The following is a 22,627-nucleotide window of genomic DNA, read 5'->3' as shown; positions in this document are numbered from 1 at the left end:
GCAGTGATAAGCTCCTTTAGCCTTTTTTTTTTTCTGTCTGGGAAGCTCTTTATTTCACCATCTATTTTGCTAGATATAGTAAACTTAGTTTCAGATCCTTGATTTTCATTACCTTGACTACTTCATGCTATTCCCTTCTGGCCCATAGAGTTTCTGATGAGAAATCAGCTGACAGCCTTATGGAAGTTCCTTTGTAGGTAACAAATTGCTTTTCTCTAGGTGCCCTTAAGACTCTCTCTTTGGCCGAAACCGGTTTGGCTCAGTGGATAGAGCGTCGGCCTGCGGACTGAAGGGTCCCAGGTTCGATTCCGGTCAAGGGCATGTACCTTGGTTGTGGGCACCTCCCCAGTAGGGGGTGTGCAGGAGGCAGCTGATCGATGTTTCTCTCTCATTGATGTTTCTAACTCTCTATCCCTCTCCCTTCCTCTCTGTAAAAAATCAATAAAATATATATTTTTTAAAAAAGACTCTCTCTTTGTCTTTAATTTTTGGCAATTAAATTATGATGTGTCTGGGTATGAGCCTATTTGGGTTCTTCTTGCTTGGGACTCTCTGTGCCTCCTGAACTCGTGTGACTTTTTCTTTCACCATTATTTCTTCAAACATGTTCTCTAACCCTTGCTGACTTTCTTCCATTTCCACCCCTATTATACAAATATTGTTAAGTTTCATGTTGTCCCACAGCTCCCTTAAGCTGTCCTTCATTTTTATAATTGTTTTTTTTCTTTTTGGTTCTCTGATTGAGTGATTTTTTTCTACCTTGTGTTTTAATTCATGATCTGATCCTCGGTGTCCTCTAATCTGCTGTGTATTCCTTTCACTGTGTTCTTTATTAGTGCTATGTCATTCTTCATAGTTACTATATCTTCTCTCATGTTGTTGAGTATTTTTGCCATCATTATTCTGAACTCTATATCTGATAAACTTATCTCTATTTCATTTAGCTCTTCTTCTGGATAATTTTCTGGTTCTTTCATTTGGGGCTTGTTTATTTTATTTATTTATTTTTTTGTCTCTTCATTTTGGCTGCCTGTTTGGATTTGTGACTATGTATTAGGTTGGTCTGATATGACTTCCAATCTCTAATAGAGGACAATGTCAGATGCTGTTTTTGACTCAACCTGAGCACCCTCTTTGGAGCTATCAGCAATCCATAGCTTGTGGCTCCCTCTGCTTGGGCTGGGTGCCTTTGGAAAGGACCAAGACAGGAACCAGGGTTTGCTTTTCCTTGTCCCAGGCCCCGGATTAGATCAGGCAAAGACTCAGAGCCTCCAGAAACCCACCTCTCCCTGCAGTCCCATTGACACTCAGTCTTGATTTGCCTCAGGCTATCGACCACAGGGTTAGGTGAGAGGTCTCCAAAAGGGTGGGGCAATTGCCTTCTCCTGATGCAAAAACTGCTTGGATAGCAAAGGTTCACTGCAGAAAGATTTCCCCCACAGCGTGAGGGACTGACTCAGCACATGATACCAGGGTGGCTGCCCTCTGAGCTCCAACCCCAGAGCCTCCACTCCTGGCTTCTGCTCAACACAGCTCCAGTCCACTCTGCCCTCCCTCTGCCAGAGCCCAAGGTGAGTGGCTGCACACAAAATTTTGTGTGTTAGCCCTTTATGAGGGTGCCTGCATTTCCAGACATCTCTCGCTGGCAGAAAGCAACCCTGTTGCTTTTCACAGCCAGATGTTATATGGGTAGCATTCTCAGTTCTGGCTCTCTCACTGGGAAGCCCACCTTTGGGTTTAGACCTCACTGTTCTCAGTGGGAACCCCCCACAGCAGAGATATCCTTCTAGAACTTCAGCTGCTGTCTGTGGGAGCCTGGCCAGCCCCTTTGCACCTTTGTACTTCCTACCAGTCTTTATGCAGTCTCCACTTTCCATCCTTGGTTATCAGGATTTTCTCCAGCTGGTCTTCAGTTGATTTTTCAGGATGGTTCTTCTGTATTTTAGTTGTATTTACAGATTGATCCTGAGAGACTGTCAGTGTAGCTTCCATTTATTCCACAACCATTTTGGAAAATTTCTTCTTTCTACTTTTAACATTGAAAGCTCCTCTTCCTTACTGAGCTTTTATCAAATATAACAAAAAAAAAATTAGCGTTGCATTTGCTGTATGCCAGAGAGATATGTGGAAATACCCAGTCGTTGTGTTTTGATTTGGGATCCAAATATTTGGTTTGGAGATCTAGGCTTTATTTTAAGTCTTCAGTCTGGCCCAGTGAAGGTATGGTAGCTCTTCTGCCTTTGTTATGCCAGATACCACTTTAGACCTTGGTCCTTAACTTACTGGGTCTTGCTTTGGGTGTTTTCATGCCAGTGCCTGGACTTTTTTTTTTTTTTTTTTTACTTATTTTTAACTCCTCGAGGGAGCACAGCCAAGGCCTCTGGCTCAGCGTGGCTGAGTGCCTGGTCCATAGAGGAGGCCAAAGTGGCCAGTGGGAAGGAGCATGAAGAATCCACGTGCTGAAAATGAGCCCCCAGACAACAGGCTTCACTTAATGCTGATTACAAATTAATTATAAATGTACTCTGATTTCAAATATAATGGAGAAGTTTATCATTTAAAGGTGCTGAATGAGGGATCTTTTGCAAAGAAATAAGTTTTACAAATAGGTTTTGCTTTAGAAAAGCAAAATCTAGCACTATCATTTAACTTTTTAACAATTTGCTTTTTTACCTATATGGTTTTCTTAAAGAAAGGCTCACCTCGATTTACTTAGAGATGAAAGAAAGAACCATTAGTCTTAAATTTTTATGCCTTAATTTGCCTTCCATTTAGAATTATATCTGTATTTCAATTACGTAAGCTATCTTACCCCTTTTGTTTTGGAAAAATGACAGCTGTGTACTTTTAGGATGTGATAAGATTTGGGGTACATTCTTCCAATGTAATTGCACTGACCTTCTTTCCCTGCCCAGAAAATCAACTGTGGCATGAAGCTGGAGTGAGGGTCTGGGGGCTCCAGTCTGGCTCTATGAAGGTATGGCAGCTTTTCTTGAGAAGACCCCAGGAAAGTAGTTCCTTTCAGCCTGTGTTATGAGCTAGTCAGCAATGACTCTGAAATGGACCCAAACTCTAGGGTGACTCCCCCTTGGCCTAACCTCTAGGGGTATATTAGACAAGTTGGCCAAATATTTAAGGATAGACCCTCGAGTGAGATCACCTGGGTTCTCTAATTCAAGCCTGACCAATTGGATCAGGCTGCAGAGCCCCCTACAACAATGACACAGCTGCTTACCTGGGCAGGAACACGTCTATCCTGGCTCTCCTCAGATTAGTGGTCCAGACGTGGATAATGCTGGCTGTGAGGTGTGCCTCAGTGTGGTTCAGTGGGGTGTCTGTGTCACATGGCAGCACCAGGAGTAGACTCCCTGCACTTCCCAGGTAAGGCAGCTCCAGCACTCTTACCTGATGGCCCACGGGGTCCTGAACTGGCCTGGAAGTTCAGTGGGTGGGGGGTTAGATCTGTCCCAGTAGCCAGGGGAACCAAATAGTGCCAGCCCCTGGGAAGGGCCAACTCACAGAAGTGGAAACAATGCATTTTATTAACAGGGTGTCCACCTCACACTCAGGAAGCAGTTTGAGGTCAAAGACTATTGGGTGCTATGGTTACCTTTTCTGATCCTAAAACCTAGAATCTCTAAGATACCCTCCCAAGGCTTACATCTCAGGGCCTGCAGTGGTTGGGCATGGTGGGGACTATGATGTGTGAGAAAACTATAGACCCCGTTTTAAAGGGGCAGCCATTACAATATTGGCTTATTATGGCCATGTGGGGACCTAGACTCTTTGTGCCAGATCTCCCTTTCTTTGAATGAGAGCTGTAACCCCAAATGTCATATGAAATTTTCTAATTTTTAAAACACTGCATTGGCCTAACACAACAATCCAACAGGCAGGATTTGACCTGGGGGCAGATAATTTGTACCCTGTGACATAAAGAAATAAGTCTCAGGTTAGACAGCTGGGAGCTTGTGGGCAAAGGCAATGGCTGGTCAAGGACAAGTCCAAACCCTTAGGCAGAGTATGTTTTCAGAAACCCATGATGGGACAGGTGGCAGCAGACACAGATGGCCAGAGACAGAGAGACTTAGCAAGGGTTGCTGGTGAATGCAGAGGCAGCATCCAGACACAGTGATGGGACAAGTAGGGCAGGTAACATGGAGCAATCCAGGCAGGCCAGGGAGAGCTGGCATCAGGATAGGGAGGCCTGGGCCCTCGTGTTGGGGGATAGCAGGGCTGGCTGGCCACTAAGGCAAAATCTTAGGCTCAGTGGGGAAAGATAGGGGCATGGGTCATACTCCTTACTTCAGCCTCTATTATGAACCAGGTACTGTGCAGGGCATGCTAGGAGAAACAAGAGCATCCCCACCCACCCACCCTCATGCAGCTGACAGCTCATCCAGCTGGATCAGAGCAGCAATGGGCAGGTGTTAGGAATGAGAACTAGAGTACATTGTAAATGTATATTTACTTATCCAATATATGGTGTTCCATGCCCATCTTACTTGACCGCTAGTAATAATTATTGGTAAATTCACTAAGAACTCGTAAAACCAAAGCAGGAGGAATAGCAAGCTTTCTAAATGCCAAAGTTCCTAAAACACCCATTTAAATCACATTGCCTTTTTCCTGGATGAGAACATCATTGGTCCCACAAGCCAGAGCGGGCTGAGCCTGCCAATGAGGGGAAAGGAGGTGTGTGAGGCAGGGTGGTGTGGTTACTTTCTCCTTCGCCTCCTAGGGCCACACGAAAGTGTCTACACCTCACACCAGTGTGCCAGGATGGGGGCTGCCCAGCACTTGCTGACAGAAGTGGCCATCAGGCAGGGTGGGCAGGCCGAATGGTGGTATTTCAGGACCATGGCTTTCAGTGTGGGCATGCTCTTGAGAGCCTTTTAGATACGACTCTCAATCTTCCATCCTTTCTCAGCACCAAGCGGTGAAGCAATATTCATTTTAAGGGAATACCTTCCAGGGGAGAGGTTTGGTCCAAACATTTTTTGGTTTCACACTAACTCGTCCATTTACAAATTGCAGAGGGAAATGTCAATCATGAAATGGGTTCCTCTTCCCCATCTGCTTCTTCACTGTCCTTGCTGAGTCTCCTGGTACCCTGATCTTTCCTCACTCCACACACCGCACAGCAGAGGGAACCTCAGAGGAACTCAGCCTGCCCCTTTCAGAGCAGACACCTGGCCTCCTCTCTGGGCTGCATTGCTCCCAGGTTCCTCACTTTAGACACCTGGCTGGGCAGGAAGGAACTCACCATAGTTGACCGCAGCCATTTGGTACATCATGGGGACCTGGAGGACGAAGACCTGTGCATATTGAAAGGCAGGAGCTGAGTGTCTGTGGAGGGGGATCTCTGCCACCAAGCGTTTTGGAAAGACATGCTTACAGGCACCAGCTGAGCAAATGCTGCACTACTTTGGTCCCACGTCGAGCCCCTTGGGCCCTCACCTGCAAGCATGAGAGAGCCTGTTTGGCTGAGACCAGCGTACTTGCTGGAGAGTGCTGAGGCATCGCTGAAGTTGGGTTTGTAGCATGCTTATTAGTGCATGTTAGCTGTACAATTGTGTTTATGACTAGCTATAGCTGGAGACCAATATTTAATTCCTTTCTGAACAGGTTGGGGTGCTCCATCTGGGGCCGTTTCCCAGGAAGTGTTAAGCATGCACTTCTCAGGAAGCCCCCTGGGAGATGCTACTCAATGTTACCCCAACCCAGCCCACCCCCATCTCTCCAACAGCTGAGCCTCAGCCTGGCAGAGATTTTGCTTAGACAACAACTTCCAGGAAATGATCCTCAAATTTAAACCTCTCCAGAAAGGAGCAGGCTGATCACCCATCAAGGGATGATTTTTGCCCAGCCCTTTATCCTATATAATAAAATCCTAATATGCTAAGTGTCCAACCCTTTGTTCAACCGTTGGACCAGTTGCTATGATGTGCACTGACCACCAGGGGGCAGACGCTCTGACTGGTAGGTTAGCTTGCTGCTGGGGTCCGGCCAATCGGAACTGGGCTAGACGGGCCAGACACACCCTGGAGCCCTCCTGCGATCCCTCCCCAGCCGACCAACCTCCTGCAGTCCCTCCCCCGCTGGCTGGCCTCGATCGCCCCGATCAGGATTGGGCGAGACGGGTTAGACAGGCCCTGAAGCCCTCCTACAGTCCCTCCCTGGCCCCGAGCATACACTGGTGGGGTCCCTCGGCCTAGCTTGTGCCCTCTTGCAATCTGGGAACCCTCGGGGGATGTTGGAGCAGTTTCGACCCGATCCCCGCAGGCCAGGCCGAGGGACCCCATGGGTGCACGAATTCGTGCACCGGGCCTCTAGTTTATTTAATAAATGCATACTTTGTGCTAGGCTCTATTCTAAATGCTTTAACTAACCCTCACCAACTTCTCCACAAATTCTATTGTTATTACCAATTTTACAAATGGAGGCACCAAGGCTTGGAGAGGTTGTCCAAAGCCATGTATCATCAGTGGCAAAGCCATCATCCACCCAGTTGCTCAAGATAGAAACCTTGGATTTGAACCCCAGAAGCTTGGCCCCATACTCCAGGCTCTTCATGGCTGTACCAGTTGCTTAGAGGACATTTGTCCATGGGTTGAGAGCAGCTAACCGTGACCTTGGCCCCAGATTTTTTCTCCACCTGAGCCCATGGCAGCATGAGTTGAGACAGGAATTTTTAAGTCAGGGTAGGGTCTCTAAAGAGGACAAACTTCTGCTGCAATTGAAGGCAGCCCAAGTACCATCCACATGGCTTCTGACAAGTAATGGGTGGCATTCTGTTTTTACAGCCACCTGACATTAGCCTCATTGAGGTGGATAGTTTTCTCTTACCTGACCTCTGCCTGGAGGCCCACTCCTTGGCCTGGGTGGTGTTACTATTGGGCTCACTGAGGTTGGCTAGCTCTAGGCTGCAGTTGGCCCACCAGGAGACCTGCTCCACAAAGCAGGGAGAGAGTGGCATCTCTGCTTGCACAAATAGGGTACAGGCCAGCTCCTTCTTGGTGCTCTGGCTGGAGTTGGGTAGGGTGGCATAAAGTCTCTCACTGTTTGGTCTGTGAGAAAGCTGTTTGGATAAATTGACAATGGTGTGAGTAGGGAGTTAGCACAACTCACATTGCATTGAAATGTGGCCCCAGCAACTTTACTCTTGCTTCATAAGGTTCATCTACCATAAAGAGCCAGTTTGGTAAAGTCACAGCTAAACTGCACAGGCATTAGCTTGGATCTACGGATCCACAGAAGTTGGAAAAAGAAACCATGCTAGATCTGAAAGAAAACAGGCTGAGATTAAGTTGAGTAGAAAAACTACAGACATCTCAGAGGCTATTTTTCCTTAACTTCTTGGTTCATAAATGTTGATCAGTGCTAGAGTAGAGAGAATTGGGAAAGCTGCAGAGCTGGTGTATAGGGTGATGGGGCTCCAAATATTTATAGTCAACCAATTTATGGGGAAAGTCACAAGTAACAGTGATAGATGGGGGCCAGGGTGTCAAATGGTCAATATATCTGGTACAGGGTCTAAAATCCACTTCCACGACTGCACGTCACAAGCCCGAGTGACATTTGGATGCATTAGAATTATGCTTTCAATTGGAGAAACACAGAGGAAAGGTAAGAATGCCTCCCGTCCCCCACTCCTAAAAACCAGTAGATAGCTTGTGTTATTAATGTCAGTGAGAGCCTGCAAGGTTGAGGAAACAATAAGCATTTGAGAGAGTTGATGGTGTCCACCTTCTTGGATGACAGCTGGACTTCTATTTATTTACTGCTTATTCAGATTGCTTCCTTATCTCCCTCCATAATCAGCAGCGATTTCTTTTTCACTCTGTAATCCAATGCAGTGGTTTCTCTTCTCCCTTAGGCATTTGTAGCTGGATGGAGGCCTGGCCTGCTGCTGAGTCAGAACACAGTTGAGTATCCCACACATCCTGCTCTTGACATATGCGGGCTGGGCTTTTCCAGCAGACAGGTGCCCTTCCTGGACCGCTGGCTCTGGGATATAGCCCTCTCCTTGTCTCCCTCGCCACTCCTTCCTCTTAGGCACAGTTCTGTGGCTGTCCACAAATCTCCCCTGTGAGAGACATAATTTGTATCATCTTTCTGCACTGTCCTGTCCCTGCCGGTTCTCTCAGAACACTGGTTGGAATGTATCTCTGACTTGCCTTGGGATGCCTCTACTCCAAAACCCTTCATGTCACGAAGGCCAGGCCAGGAGGCAGCAGCAGACTCCTGAATTGCTTGACCAAAGTTCTCTGGAGGGGCACAGGCACCCAGAATTCACCCCTGCAGGGCCCCAGCCACCAGGCACAGAACACAGTTGAGGACAGAGTTCATTCGTCCAAAAAACTTTTACTACCCAAGCTGCTTCTTAGAATCTACAACTGTAAAAAATGAACTAAAAATGGATTTAGGAGATATATATATATATATAATGAATTATAGCCTAACTCCAATGCTTGCCTTTTATTTTAGTGAGAAAAGAAATGAATGAACAAAATATTCATCAAATTGTCCTTGACTGAGGGGATCATGTGCACTTATAGCATCATGCTCCAGTGAAATATTGACTATCTGCGGGGGTGAATGGAGTGGTCCGTACTATAGTGTGACCTAGGGATGGGTCAAACGGCCAACCGTTCTTTTAATGGGACACATTAAGGTAGTAGAATGAATTGGCTTGAGAGATTTTTTCTCCACCTGAGCCTAGTCTGTACCTGCCCATCCACACACAGGAGGAGCTTTCCTAGATGCTGCTGGAATGTACCTCGCCAGAATAAAAGGAGTGAAGGCTGATGGTGTTCCCAGACTGACAAACGCTCTACATTCATGATCACATTTAATCCTTTCAACAACCCTGGGAAGTAAGTGCTATTATGATCCCCACTTACAGATGAGGGAGCTGGGCTCAGACAAATGAATAAACTTGCTCAGTGTCACTGGAATGTAAGAGGTGGCGCTACACTGCCCTCCTGGCCACAGGTGAAGGACAGGTGGGCTAGGGGCACACTGCTCCCCTGCCCCGGAGAGCCTTTTCTTCTCGAAATGAATGTGGGCACAAAGCACCATAGAGCACACAGCCTCCAATTTTGCCTCATTTCCAGGCATTCCCTAGGCCCTTGTCGGTGATGGGGCAAAGGGACTGATGTGAGTGCTCCTCTCCCACCACCCTTGAAGAAAACCCTGTCACTGCTGGCTTCATTCCTCCAGGCCTCTAGCTCCCAGGAAGCGGTCTTTCATGCTGGACAGGGTGAGGTGGCTCTATTGGAATGCTGACTGGGAGGGAGGCAGAGGGGAACCATGGGGGCTGCTGTAGGGTGGAATGTCCTGAAGAAGGTGCAGAGCTTGAGGAGAGGGTCCCTGGATTGGGAGCAGAGTGAGAAGAAAGTGATAGAAGAAATGGTATTTTCCTGGGTCTTGCTGCAGACCAGCCTTTTAACTCATTTGCAGGCCAGCGTGGAGAGGGCTTTCTTTTTAGTACATTTGCTGACCTGAACTTTTAAATGTAACACTGCATCTGATAGGTCCTGACTTTGTAAAGTTAATATACATAAAATTCTCAAACTGCAAAACCATCTTTGTGATATTGATGGTTTAATTGCCTGCAAATTAAACGAGGGTTAAGTTTAGGATGACATCCAAAGGGTTTGGTGGGTCCGAGAGAGTAATAGGTCACTAGTATCTCTGAGAAGGCAGGGTGTATATATATTCATGGAACTACTCAGTGGCTTAGAGTGGGGCTAAGGAATTGTGGAAAGAACATAGGATTTTGGGTCAGAGAATCTGAAACTTGAATGCTGGCTCCTCCACTTGCCCATTAGGGGTGCTGAGTCTTGCCAAATCAGTAACCTCTTATCTCATTTGTCAGTGGGGATTATAAATGGAGGCCTAGCAATTGTATGTGGTTTCTATGAGAATAAAATGACAGAATAACTGTAAAAGTGAATCCACACACACCATCAGACAGAATTCTCTCCCAGGGGTTGGCCACTTCAGCTCTGAGGCCTCTGTTTCTAGCAGCGTTCTCATGCTCTTTATTGATTTACCTGGAAAAGCAATGGAAATCCCTAGAAATCAGAGCATTGGGAAATCGTGCATTTCATGTGGTGAAAATAAAGATACTCTTTGGCGATGTCACTGGTGTCTGTTCTGAGTTTCAGGCTGTGCCTGTCTGGCCTGTAGAGGGGAATCCTGGTGAAGTTCCTGGCTGCCCCTCATTGGCTGGGCACACAGAGAGAAGACAGTGCTCATGTGTCCTGCTGCAAACTTGGATAGGTCTTTCTGTTGATTAAACAGGAACAATGCCCCAACACCCTGAAATATGCTTTAGTGCTGCTGTTTTGTCATGTTTTATTGGTCTCTATTGACTTTGAAAAGGAAGACTGGGCTAGGGCAGGTAGTAGGCACTGGTGGCTTGTTTTAAGTAGCACACACATGATTCCCTGACCTATTTTGGGGCAAACCCAACTGCAGGGGTATTCTATTAACTAGAACTCTATAAGCGGCACATTCCCGTTCATAGTAACCATGACTCCATAAGGTAATAAAGCAATTTGTGAGCAAGAGAAAAAAAAAAAGTGGGATTATGTTTCACAGCGTTTGATTATTAAGCATTCTGGACATTGGTAATTCTTGAATGAGCTCTATGGAAACCCTGCTAATTATCATATTTGGTTAACCAGGAATCATGATTGTCCCTGGAACAGAGAATGGACTACGGTCACTCCCCTTGCTCTGCAGGATAGTAACACTTGCATTTCTCACTTTTCTCTGAATCCTGACCTCTCAGACCTCTAAGCGACTGTTTGACTGTTCGACCATTTGACCGTTGGACCAGTTGCTATGACATGCACTGACCACCAGGGGGCAGACTCTCTGACTGGCAGGTTAGGTTGCTGCTGGGGTCCGGCCGATCAGAACTGGGTGAGATAGCCAGGACAAACCCTGAAGCCCTCCTGCGGTCCCTCCCCAGCCCCAAAAGTGCACCAGTGGGGTCCCTCCACTTGGCTTGTGCCCTCTCGCAATCAGGGACCCCTCTGGGGATGTCTGCAGGCCAGGCCAAGGGACCCCACCAGTGCACGAATCTGTGCACCAGGCCTCTAGCTATTAATAAAAGTGAATGTGCTTTTTTATATGAGCATTATTAACAATCTGATTCTTCTCAAATATAACAGTTAATAAGTTTAATGACTTAATTTGAGAAAGAGACCGCATGCTATTAATGAGTAAATGTACATTTTGGGAAACTATAAAGGATTCTGTTCAAAGTTTGTCCTTGTGATCAATTCAGAATTTCTATTAAGGTCTTACACATTATATTAAGTTCAAAGTACATGATAGGTTATATATTGTTAAAGATTAAAGAAAAGAAGACAGCATTGGAAATGAATGCAATTCTTAGTAATTATCTCTTGTTAGTGTTAATATTTGAGAATGAATGAGACTGTTTTTCATCTGACTGCTACTCATACTCCTGTAATCAGTGGGTAATTCACTTTAAAGCAGAGTTTCACTGCTGATATTCAAGCCTAGGATAGTTTATAGGTCTTAGGACATTTACAGTTCTATAATCATCTCACATAAAATCTCCCCAAATCTTCAATTTAGATATGAAGTGCATTATTACATGCCTTCAACTCAGGATGATGGGAGAATATATATATAACTTATTCTATAGCACCCAAAGAAGGCATCCCATCCACCTATCCACTCATCCGTCCATCCGTCCATCCATCCATCCATCCATCCATCCATCCATCCATCCATCCATCCTCCAACAAATATCTTTTGCTGTCTCTTAGGTTTTAAGACCTAAGAGACAGCAAAAGATATTTGTTGTGGCAATGAACCAGCAACGTGGGCTCAGTTCTCATGGGACCTAGAGTCTTGTCCACCAAGTACAGACTTTTGATGTTGATGCTGATGGTTTTACGGAGAAAGACTATGAGGAGGATTGCAGTAACTTTCAAGAGCCATCTTCCATAGCCACAAATTCCCTGTAGCTGCAATTACTAGAGCAGAACTTGATTCACTATTTACCAAGGACGGGGCTGGAGAGATCCTTGTAAAAAAGATTTCCCAAATTGGAAAAGGTCCGGCTGTGTGGCTTCTGTGAACATTCCTTTCTAACTCTAAGAACATACTATTCTAAACTGCTTTTAAAAAACATTCTCAAGGAAAAAATGCTAAGAAAACTTAACATACAAAAATATTTCCTATTTAGGTTAAACATTTCAGCATGTGAATGAGTTAAAGATGAACTGCAACTGATTCTTCTGTGTGTTCAGCTGAGACCCTATGTAAGTCACTGTGCTTTCTGCTCACTTAAACAGAAGTTATCAAGCTTGTTCTACTTTTCTGGGATTTTGGTTACATTCCCAAGGGAGACTCCATTCTTGGAGATATTTATCCATAATTCTAACCACAAAAATAGTGAACATAATCATGTGCTTACTGTGTTCCAGGTACTCTGTTATATACTTTCCATTCACGATTGCAGTGCATCCTCATAAAAATCCTATGAGGAATGTGTTATTATCCCCATTTTGCAGATTATGAAACTAAGGCTTAAAGAGATCAAGATACTTGCTCAAGGTCCCACACTAGAGGTCCAGCTGGGATTTGAACCTAGGGCCATCTTTACTCCAAGGATCATACTGTTCACCATTGTCTTGTTGATATCTCTCAGAAGCCAAGGGGTTCTTAAAATCCCTCTTGGCTGTGGGATTCAAATGCATTTGGAGGCCAGCCCCAACTCTATTGGCTCGTATTGTGTGTCCACTCTGCCCACATTCACCAGGGATGCTATGGTGAATCACCTGTAGATAGACTGCTATGAGACACACTGCCTTTTTAATTATGATTTTTAATTTTTCACAACCTCATTTTCAGGCAGACACAAATCACTTTCAAACCCAGAGGTCCACCAAACTAATCTAATGGACATAACATTGCATTAAATTCAGTTGGGACATAATTAATACACAGACACCTTCTCTTTGTTGTGTGGGCTGCTTGGGTTGTACGGTGAGAGTGCCCATCGTCTCTGCCCTTGAGGAGTGTGCCATGGAAAGAGAGCACACAGAAGCCAAAGAAAGAAGTCCAAGGCATTGGTAGAGTCAGCCAGAGCTCAATACAAGGAACGCAGCACACAGTGTCTCAGAATTGGACAAAACTGCCAAATCCTTCAGGGAAAACCATTCAGGTGGTTCCCCCCTGACACCCCCTCACACACTTCTACCCTGCATTGCCCAGGAAGGAGAAGATGGAGAGGCCACCTCTGAGCTTCCTGCTGTCATGGTGGCTGCAACTTGGCCCTGAAGTTCTTCATAGGTACCCAGTGCCTAGACTCAAAATAAGCAGCTAGGCCTTTCTGCCTTCCAACAGCTTTCAGTATGGTGTAGTGGACACAGCTTACTGCTTCTTACTGTAGACCTTGGGCAAGTCACTGAACTGCCCGGAGCTTTAATTACCACCTCTGCAAAATGGGCATTATACTATGTACCTCCCGCTGTGAAGATTGCACGACATAGCTCCCTAAAGCACCTTGCATGATACCTGATAAGTAGGAAAGGCTAAGAACATCAGGTTCTTTGGGTTATGCCCTCACCCTCATCTCATCTTAAGAAGGGACCACGGAGGTACTGCCATGTCACATGGGAAGGAGCTTTGAGAATCATCATGTAATTGGCCAGGATGTGGATCTATGCTCTTTTATCCCAAGTATCTTTTTTGTCGTCTTGCAAGAAAAAGGTTGGAAACTTTAACAAGGAACAAAGGACTTGAATTCAGACGTTTTTTAAAAATCTAACTTATAAAAAGCTAGTCATTCAATGTTACTGTTGTGAGCTCAGGTGCAGAGGATTGAGCTACTCCTTCTCAGTCATCACACTGGTCCATGGAATACCCCTTTTATTTCTTTTCTTTTCTTTCCTTTTAAGAAATGCTCTTGAAAATGTGTTATTTTCTGTATATGAATTTTATATTTACACACACGGTTCTATGTTATATATTTCATGTTCCCTAATGTTTTTTTCAATAAGTACTGTGTTTTTAAGATCCATCCATGTGCTATGGATACATCTGACCCTTGCTTGCAACAGCTGGGTAATGGGAGCATACTGCTCCATGGGTGCAACTACCACAATTATTTTTAAATCCGTTTCCCAGTGATGAACATTCAGGTTGTCTTCAACTCCTCATCAGCATAAACAGCCTTTGGACAACCTTGTGGACTGTGTGAGAATTTTCTGGGTAAACATCCCTTTGGGAAAGAGAATTTCAGGGTCACAGGATATGAATATCTTTGGCTATATTGCTCCAAACTAAGCTCTGGAAGAGCAGCACCCATCTATACCTACCAACACCCCACTTTTTGGCCAATACTTGGTACTTCCCAGATCTCTTATTTTTCCAGTGTAATAGGTGCAAAATTGTATTGCTTTGTGTTAATTTGCATTTGGGTGATCACCAATGACTTTGAGCATCTTATTATAGGCTAGTCATTTTTGTATGTTTTCTCTTCTGAAATAACCTATTCAAAACCTTTACCCATTTGACTTTCCCAGAATAGCATACATAGGAATCATTCAGTATATAGTCTTTTCAGACCGGCTTCTTTCACTTAGTAATATACATTTAAGATTCTTCCATATCTTTTTATAGCTTGATAGCTCATTTATTTTTATTGCTGAATATTTAACTGTATGGATATACCACAATTTATTTATCCATTCACCTGTGGATGGGCATCTTGGTTGCTTCCAAGTTTTGGCAATTATGAATAAAGTTGCTACAAACGTTCCTGTACAGGTTTTTGTGTAGACATAAGTTTTCAGCTCAACTGAGTAAATACTTAGGAATGTGATTGCTAGATCATATAGAAAGAGTATGCTGAATTTTGTAAGAAACTGCCAAACTCTCTTCCAAAGTGGCTGTACCATTTTGGGTTCCCACCAGTAATGAATGAGAGTTTCTGTTGCTTCATATCTTGGCCAGAATTTGTCATTGCCAGTGTGTCTGTTTATTTGCTTATACTTGAATTTTAAGAGATTTTTTTTTTGGTGGGGAGCCACAACTATTTGGTCAAATATGTGTTTTTCAAATATTTTCATCCCAGTTTGTGGCTTATCAACTCTTAATCAATTTTTTCCTATATAAAAACTTCTAGAATGTAAAATGGTAAATGTTTGCAAGTGTCAAAAGGAAGTAGGTGATGTGATCAGCACATGTTTCACATAGTCTTGAAGGTTCTAATGGAGGGTGGTATCACTGAATTAAAGGCCACGTTAGGCAGATGTTAGAGAGATTCATGGTGATTCGCCCCACACACCTCATATTTTGATTCTGACTGGGAATAATTATATTTGTGGTTACGAAAAGCTGAATATGAAGATATGGAGACAGAAGCTATGTGCTGTGAACTAGAAGGAAGAGACTAAGTGATAAAGCAAAGAGGTGGAGAGGTTTGGAAACAATTTGAATGCTGGTGCCATCTGCTTGGAGCCTGTCGTAGGTTTGTGACAAGCTCTAAAGCTCACTTCAGCTGCTCTGCAGTCCAATTTGGTACCAGAACCTATGTGCACAGCAATTCTGCCTCAAAGCCGGCTCCAAATAAGACCTTGGGATAAGCTAAAGTCAATTATTACTCAGCACGGAGAATAGTCCTAAAAACAGAGCAAATTAAGCAGAGAGTATCTAGGATTGAAAATAGAAAAGAGGCACCAAATTGTGTTTGGCTGTTATGGTTCTTTATACCTTGCTTCCAGTGATACTTCTCATATGTTTCTTTATGATTAGCATTTTGGCAATTTTTATATAGTTGGATTAAACAATAAAAAAAGAGTTGGGTTTATTTCATGTTTCCTTCTCTAGCACTTAGGTTTGTCTGAGTAGACAGGGGAGGCTGTTCCTCACTAAGCCAGTGCCACGCTTCAGGAATTGGCAGGTGTAGTGAGTAGGAAAAGTCAATCCAGAGGCTGCAAGCTGAGCACATGTACCTGTCTCTTTCACCCACAGAGCCATGGGAATCACTGATTTATTACAATAGTCTTTCCTCTGAGCTTGGCCTTCACCTATGAGGCTTTTCAGAGTAGGATTTGAGGGAGCCACTTCTAATTTATCAGAGTTAGTCCATGTCTTAGTTCGAGTTGTTATGATGGACTATCACAGATTAGGTGATTTAAACATCAGAAATTTATCTCATGGGTCCGGAGTCTGAAGAGTCTAAGATCAAGGCTCCAGCAGATCTGGTGTCTGTGAAAGCATGCTTCCTAGTTTGTAGATGGCCATCTTCTCCTTGTATCCTTATGTGCAAAGAGAGATCGATCATCTCTAGTGTTTCTTCTTATCAGGGACTAATCCCATTCTAGAAGCCCGCACTCTCCTGACCTAATTACTTCCCAAAGGCCCCACCCCCAAATACCACCACAGTGGGAATTTGGGCTCCAACTATGAATTTTGGGAAGGGGCGGGGGAGGCAATAAACGTTCAGTCCATAGCAGACCATGGGAAGAAATGAATGTGCCACCCTTGAAGTGTCTGAAAAGGATCCTCTGGTTCAGCTCTGAAACAACAATGACCTCTTAAGAATCTACCAAGTGCAGGACTCTGCTGGCTACTGGATGACATGGCTGCCTAATTCAATTAAGACACACTGAAGAGCCTCTTATGGATCACACACACACCAATTGCCCTGAAACCTGAGACCTGGAAAGGGAGCTCTCAAGTGATGCTACTGGCTGAGATTCCTGTGGAGCCTACATGGCTGTGTCCTCTTCATTTCCCACACACGGTCCTTGTGGCCTGAGCCAACCACATTAGAAATGTCTGCAAGTCACAGGGAAGCCACAACCTGAGAAAAAATAATCAGCTAAGGGTGAACACAGGGCCCACACTGGCCTGTCAGCTTCTCTCTCTTTTATTTCATTTATTTGTTATTTATTCTTTGTTATTTTTAAGTTATTCTTTATTGTTGAAAGTATTACATATGTCCTCTTTTGTCCCCCATTGACCCCCTCCAGCCTACCCCCCCTCCACCCCCCCCCAGGCCTTCAGCACCCTATTGTCTGTGTCCATGGATTATGCATATATGCATACAAGGTCTTTGGTTGATTACCTCCCACCCACCCACCCACCCACTCTTCCCCACCTTCCCTCTGAGATTCTGTTCCATGCTTTGAGTCTCTTCATTCATCAGTTTATTTTGTTACTTAGATTCTACACATGAGTGCAATCATGTGATAGTTGTCTTTCTCTGACTGACTTATTTCACTTAGCATTGTACTCTCCAGGTTCCTCCATGCTGTCTCAAAGGGTAAGAGATTCTTCTTTTTTTTACTGCTGCATAGTATTCCATGGTATAAATGTACCACAGTTTTTTTATCCACTCATCTACTGATGGGCACTTGGGCTGTTTCCAGATCTTAGCTATTGTAAATTGTGCTGCTATGAACATAGGGGTACATACATTCTTTCTGATTGGTGCTTTGGGTTTCTTAGGATATATTCCTAGAAGTGAGACCACTGGGTCAAACAATCCCATTTACCATTGCAACAAAAAAATTAAGATACTTAGGAATAAGCTTAACTAAGGAGGTAAAACACTTGTACTCAGAAAACTACAGGACATTGCAAAAAGACATAGAGGAAGATACAAACAACTGGAAGAATATACCACATTCATGAATTGGTAGAATCAACATCACTAAAATGTCCATATTACCCAAAGCAATCTATAGATTCAATATAATCCCTATTAAAATACCAATGGAATATTTCACAGACCTGGAACAAACACTCTAAAAATTTATATGGAACCGAAAAAGACTCCGAATAGCCACAGCAATCTTGAGAAAGAAGAACAAAGTTGGAGGAATCACAATACCAGATATCAAGTTATACTACAAAGCCACTGTGCTCAAAACAGCCTGGTACTGGCACAAGAATAAGCATATAGGGCAATAGAACAAAACAGAGAACCCAGAAATGGACCCAAGCCACTATGCTCAATTAATATTTGACAAAGGAGGCAAGAGAATACATTGGAGCAGAGACAGTCTCTTCAATAAATGGTGTTAGAAAAATTGTACAGGTACATGAAAAAAAAATGAAACTAGACCACCAACTTACACCATACACAGAGACAAACTCAAAATGGATAAAAGATTTAAATGTAAGACGTGAAACTATAGGCAGCAAAATCTCAGACATCTCTTATAGAAATATGTTTACTGATACACCTCCAAGGACACTGGAAACTAAGGAGAAAAAAAATGGAATTACATAAAAAAAAACAAAAACTTCTACATGGGAAAACATATTTGCCAATGATACATCTGATAAGGGGTCAGTCTCCAAAATACATAGGGAACTCATACAATATAACAAAAGGAAGACAAACAATCCAATTTTAAAAAAAATGGACAAAGAACCTAAATAGACCCTTCTCCAAAGTGGACATACAGAAAGCCAAGAGATATATGAAAAAATGTTCATAGTCACTAATCATCTGAGAGATGCAAATCAAAATGACAATGAGAATCACCTCACACCTGTCAGAATAGCTATTATCAACAAATTAAGAAATGGAAGTGTTGGAAAGGTTGTGGAGAAAAGGGAACCCTAATATACTGCTGGTGGGAATGTAGACTGGTGCAGCCATTATAGAAAACAGTATGAAGTTTCCTCAAAAAATAAAAAATGAAACTGCCATTTGACCCAGGGATCCCACTTCTAGGACTATATCCTAAGAAACCCAAAACATTCATCTGAAAGAATATATGCATTTCTATGTTCATAGTAGCATAATGTATAAAAGCTAAGATTTGGAAACAGCCTAAGTGCCTATCAGCAGATGAGTGGATGAAAAAACTGTGGTACATTTACATAATGAAATACTAAGCGGCAATAAAAATGAAAGAACTCTTAACATTTGCAACAGCATGGATGGACCTGGAGGGTATTATGCTAAGTGAAATAAGCCAATGAGAGAAAGACAAGTATCATATGATCTCACTCATATGTGGAATCTAATGAACCAAATAAACTGATGATCAAAAATAGACCCAGAAACATAGAAGAATGAACAAACTGTTGAACCTCAGAAGGAAGGAAGGGGAGGGTGAGTGGACAGAGATCAATCAATGAACTTGAATGCATATATGTATAACCCACAGACACAGACAATGGGATGGTGAGGGCCTGGGGCGGGGGAGAAGAAAGTGGGCTGGAAGTGGTTAATGGGGGAAAAAGGAGGACCTATGTAATACTTTCAACAATAAAGACTAAAATAAATAAATAAACAAACAAATAAATAAATGAACAAACAAACAAATAAATGAATGATAGCTTTGCTGGGTAAAGTAATCTTGGTTGTAGGTCTTTGCTTTTCATCACTTTAAATAATTTGTGTCAATCCCTCTGACCTGCAAAGTTTCTGTTGAGAAATAATCTGACAGTCTTATGGGAGCTCCCTTGTATATAACTAACTGCTTTTCTCTTGTTGCTTTTAAGATTCTCTCTTTGCATTTTAATTCTGATGTGTTTTGGTGTGGGGCTCTTAGGATTCATCGTGTTTGGGAGTCTCTGTGCTTCCTGGACTTGTATATCTATTTCCTTCACCAGGGTAGGGACGTTTTCTGTCATTATTTTTTAAATAGGTATTCAATTACTTGCTCTCTCTCTTCTTCCCGCAACCCCATCATGCAAATGTTGGTATACTTAAAGTTGTCCCAGAGGCTCCTTACACTATCCTCATTTTGGGGGATTCTTTTTGGTGTTCTTATTGGGTGGTTTTTGCTTCCTCATATTCCAAATCACTAATTTCATTCTTGGCTTCATCTACTCTACTGTTGATTCCCTGTAAATTATTCTTCATTTTAATTAGTGTATCCTTAGTTTCTGACTGGTCCTTTTTAATGCTATTGAGGTTCTCACTAAGTTCATTAAGAATACTTATAACCCGTGGGGTTTTTTTAAAAAATATATTTTAAAAATATATATGTTTTAATTGATTTTTTTTGGAGAGAGAGGAAAGGAGAGGGAGAGAGGATGAGAGAGACAGAAATAGCGATGAGAGAGAACATTGATGGGCTGCCTCCTGTATGCCCCTCACAGGGGATTGAGCCTGACACCAGGGCATATGTCCTGACCAGTAATCAAACCATGGCCTCCTGGTGCATGGTTGACACTCAACCACTGAGCCACACCAGCTGGGCAATAACCAGTGTTTTGAACTCTACATCTAATAGATCAATTGCCTCCATTTTATTTAGTTCTTTTTCTGGAGTTTTATTTGGGACATGTTTCTTTATGTCCTCATTTTGGTAGTGCCTGTGTTTGTTTCTAGGTATTAGATAGAGCTTCTACATTTTCTAGGATTGGTGGAGTAGCTTAATATAGTAAGTGTTATGTAAGATCCAGTGGTACAGCCTCTCTGATCACCCAAGCTTGGCACTCAAGGTGTGCTTCCTATGTGGGCAGTGTACCCACTCCTGTTGTACCCCCTCCTGTTGAGCCTTAATTGCTGTTGTCACACCAATGGGAGGGATTTACCCCCAGGCCAATCAGCTGCAAGGACTGGCTGAAACCACAGATCACTGTGGAGGACCTGCTGTGCTGCCCCCTCCTTCCAGAGTAGGACTTACTTCAGTGGGGCAGTGGCCCTCTGAGTCTGCCCTTTGAGTGTGTCACTTGTGGATGTAGTTGGGTGGTGATGCTGTCTGAAGCTGTCCACCGGGTGTCCTGGCCCTGAAGCCTTTGGGAGGTGTGGGCCAAGGTCAGCCACTACCTTTGTTCTTCCTGGGGCCACCCTGCATGAGATACAAAGCAATCTGAAGATGGCTGCTACTTGTGCTAGGCTTGGAGGTGCCCAGGAAAGGCCAAGGTGAGAACCAAGGCCAGCTTCTGCTAGTGCCAGGGCTGGACCACTTAGGGAGAGGTATGGAGCATGCTGAGGCCAAATGCTGCTTGTTTGAGAGATTTTAGGAAAATCTGAAGCATGAGCCAAGACAGGCCATTCCTATAGAAAAGTCACTGGAAACAGCTTGGTTCAGTATGAAACAGTTGGGTGGGGTGGGGCCTCAGGGAATCACCAGGGCAGGGCAAACATTGTGAACCAGGTTGATAGCATCTCAGATATGGTTCCCACATGCTGGCTCTGTGGGGGAAGGACTCATCAAAGGAACAATAGAAAGCTGTCTCTCCTCCCCCAAACTTTCTCTCATGCTGAACAATTCAGTTCCTCCCCATATGTTCCTGTGCCTTTCAAGCTCCTGCCCCAAGGCTGGAATTCAAAAGGAGTGAGTCTGAGTAAGTCCATGTGCAGGCCCTTTAAGAGGAATGCCTGGGACTCCTCTGTCTCCCACAGTCTCAATCTCCACTAGTTTTTACAGCCAGAAGTTATGGGGACTTCTCTTCCTGGCACTGGAACCCTGGACTGGTGGGCCTGGTGTGGGTCTGGGACCCCTTGCGCCTCAGGGGGACCTCTTCAAAGCGATCCCTTCCAATTTTTATCTGCCACATATGGTGTGAGACCAACTCATTCTATGTTTCTGCCCCTCCTACCAGTCTCCATGTGGTTCCTCTTTAATTCCCTAGTTGTAGGACTTCTATGCATCCAGATCAGGTGGTTCTGAATGATGGTTGTTCTGAAGTTTAGTTGTAATATTGAGGTGGTTGTGGGAGGTGGTGAGTACTGAGTTTACCTACACTGCCATCTTGCCCAGAAGTCTCAGCTTCTCTCTCTTGAGAATAGGATCTAGACACTCAAAGGCTGGGGGTGGGAGCTGAGCCCCATTTAGGGCAGAACACCAAAGTGAAGCTTTGGCCTCAAGATATCATGGTTCTCTTTTCTGAGCCCCAGTTAAACAACTCTTTTTAGAATTCCCTGAGATTAACCTTCCAAAAAATAATCCTTTTTTTTCTAAAGTGGTTTTTTGTTATTTATAACCAAAATAATATTAACTAATACTAAGGTAAACTTGCAAAGCAAACATAATATGCTTGTCAAAGCCAATTTTAGACAGCCTTTAGAAAAGCTTGCCTAACAGTTGAATGAGCCAAATTTTGACTAAATTCTTGGACTTATAAAATTCATAAGATCACCTGCTAACTTCAGCTTGGACATGGGGCTAGTTTTCAGCATGGGCCAGGCTGGCAGCTGCTCTGGGATGTGCTGGGAGGGGAGCTAAGAAGCCTCTGCCACCCACCTGCTCTGCCTTAGGCTCAGCATCCTGGCTGTAGGCACTAGTGGAGGTGGTTATTCTCATAGTGATCTATGAGCCTGCCCAAGGCTAGTGGGTGATGGGTATAGGAGATAAGGGAGGAAGAAAAGCCAGGATGGGCCTGATCCTCAACAGGGAGGCCATCCCTCTGGGAGTGTGACCCAAACTCTGCCGGGACTTGAATCAACTGTCCTGTAAGATCAGGAATAGTAGCCAAGATCCACTGCGTGCTTGTTTTTCCCGACCTGCTTCTAAAACACATTTTCAGAATGCATTTTATAAATACTTACAGGTCAGAAGGTAATGTACAACTCTACCACAGAACTAAGAAGAAAGCTAGAAAAACATGCATTCTGGGTGCATTATAAATTTAATTAATTTGCCCAAGA

At 43.8% G+C, this 22,627-nt stretch overlaps 1 protein-coding gene across 1 annotated transcript in view; it reads right to left on the bottom strand.

Moving 5' to 3' along the window:
• The window catches only part of SERPINE3 (serpin family E member 3), a gene marked incomplete at both ends in the record, with an annotated part of 67,775 nt that extends 45,492 nt beyond the window's left edge, over positions 1 to 22,283 (bottom strand). The window contains 5 exon segments of the mRNA XM_080660130.1: positions 3,236 to 3,428; positions 5,267 to 5,326; positions 5,329 to 5,460; positions 6,850 to 7,081; positions 22,224 to 22,283. Coding sequence (XP_080516256.1) covers positions 3,236 to 3,428; positions 5,267 to 5,326; positions 5,329 to 5,460; positions 6,850 to 7,081; positions 22,224 to 22,283 — 677 coding nt within the window.
• Positions 22,284 to 22,627: the final 344 nt, after the last annotated feature.

Source organism: Plecotus auritus, assembly GCF_963455305.1.
Source record: "Plecotus auritus genome assembly, chromosome: 3".
In the NCBI taxonomy this organism is placed as follows: Eukaryota; Metazoa; Chordata; class Mammalia; order Chiroptera; family Vespertilionidae; genus Plecotus; species Plecotus auritus.
This window is presented reverse-complemented; position numbering and strand designations above follow the sequence as displayed.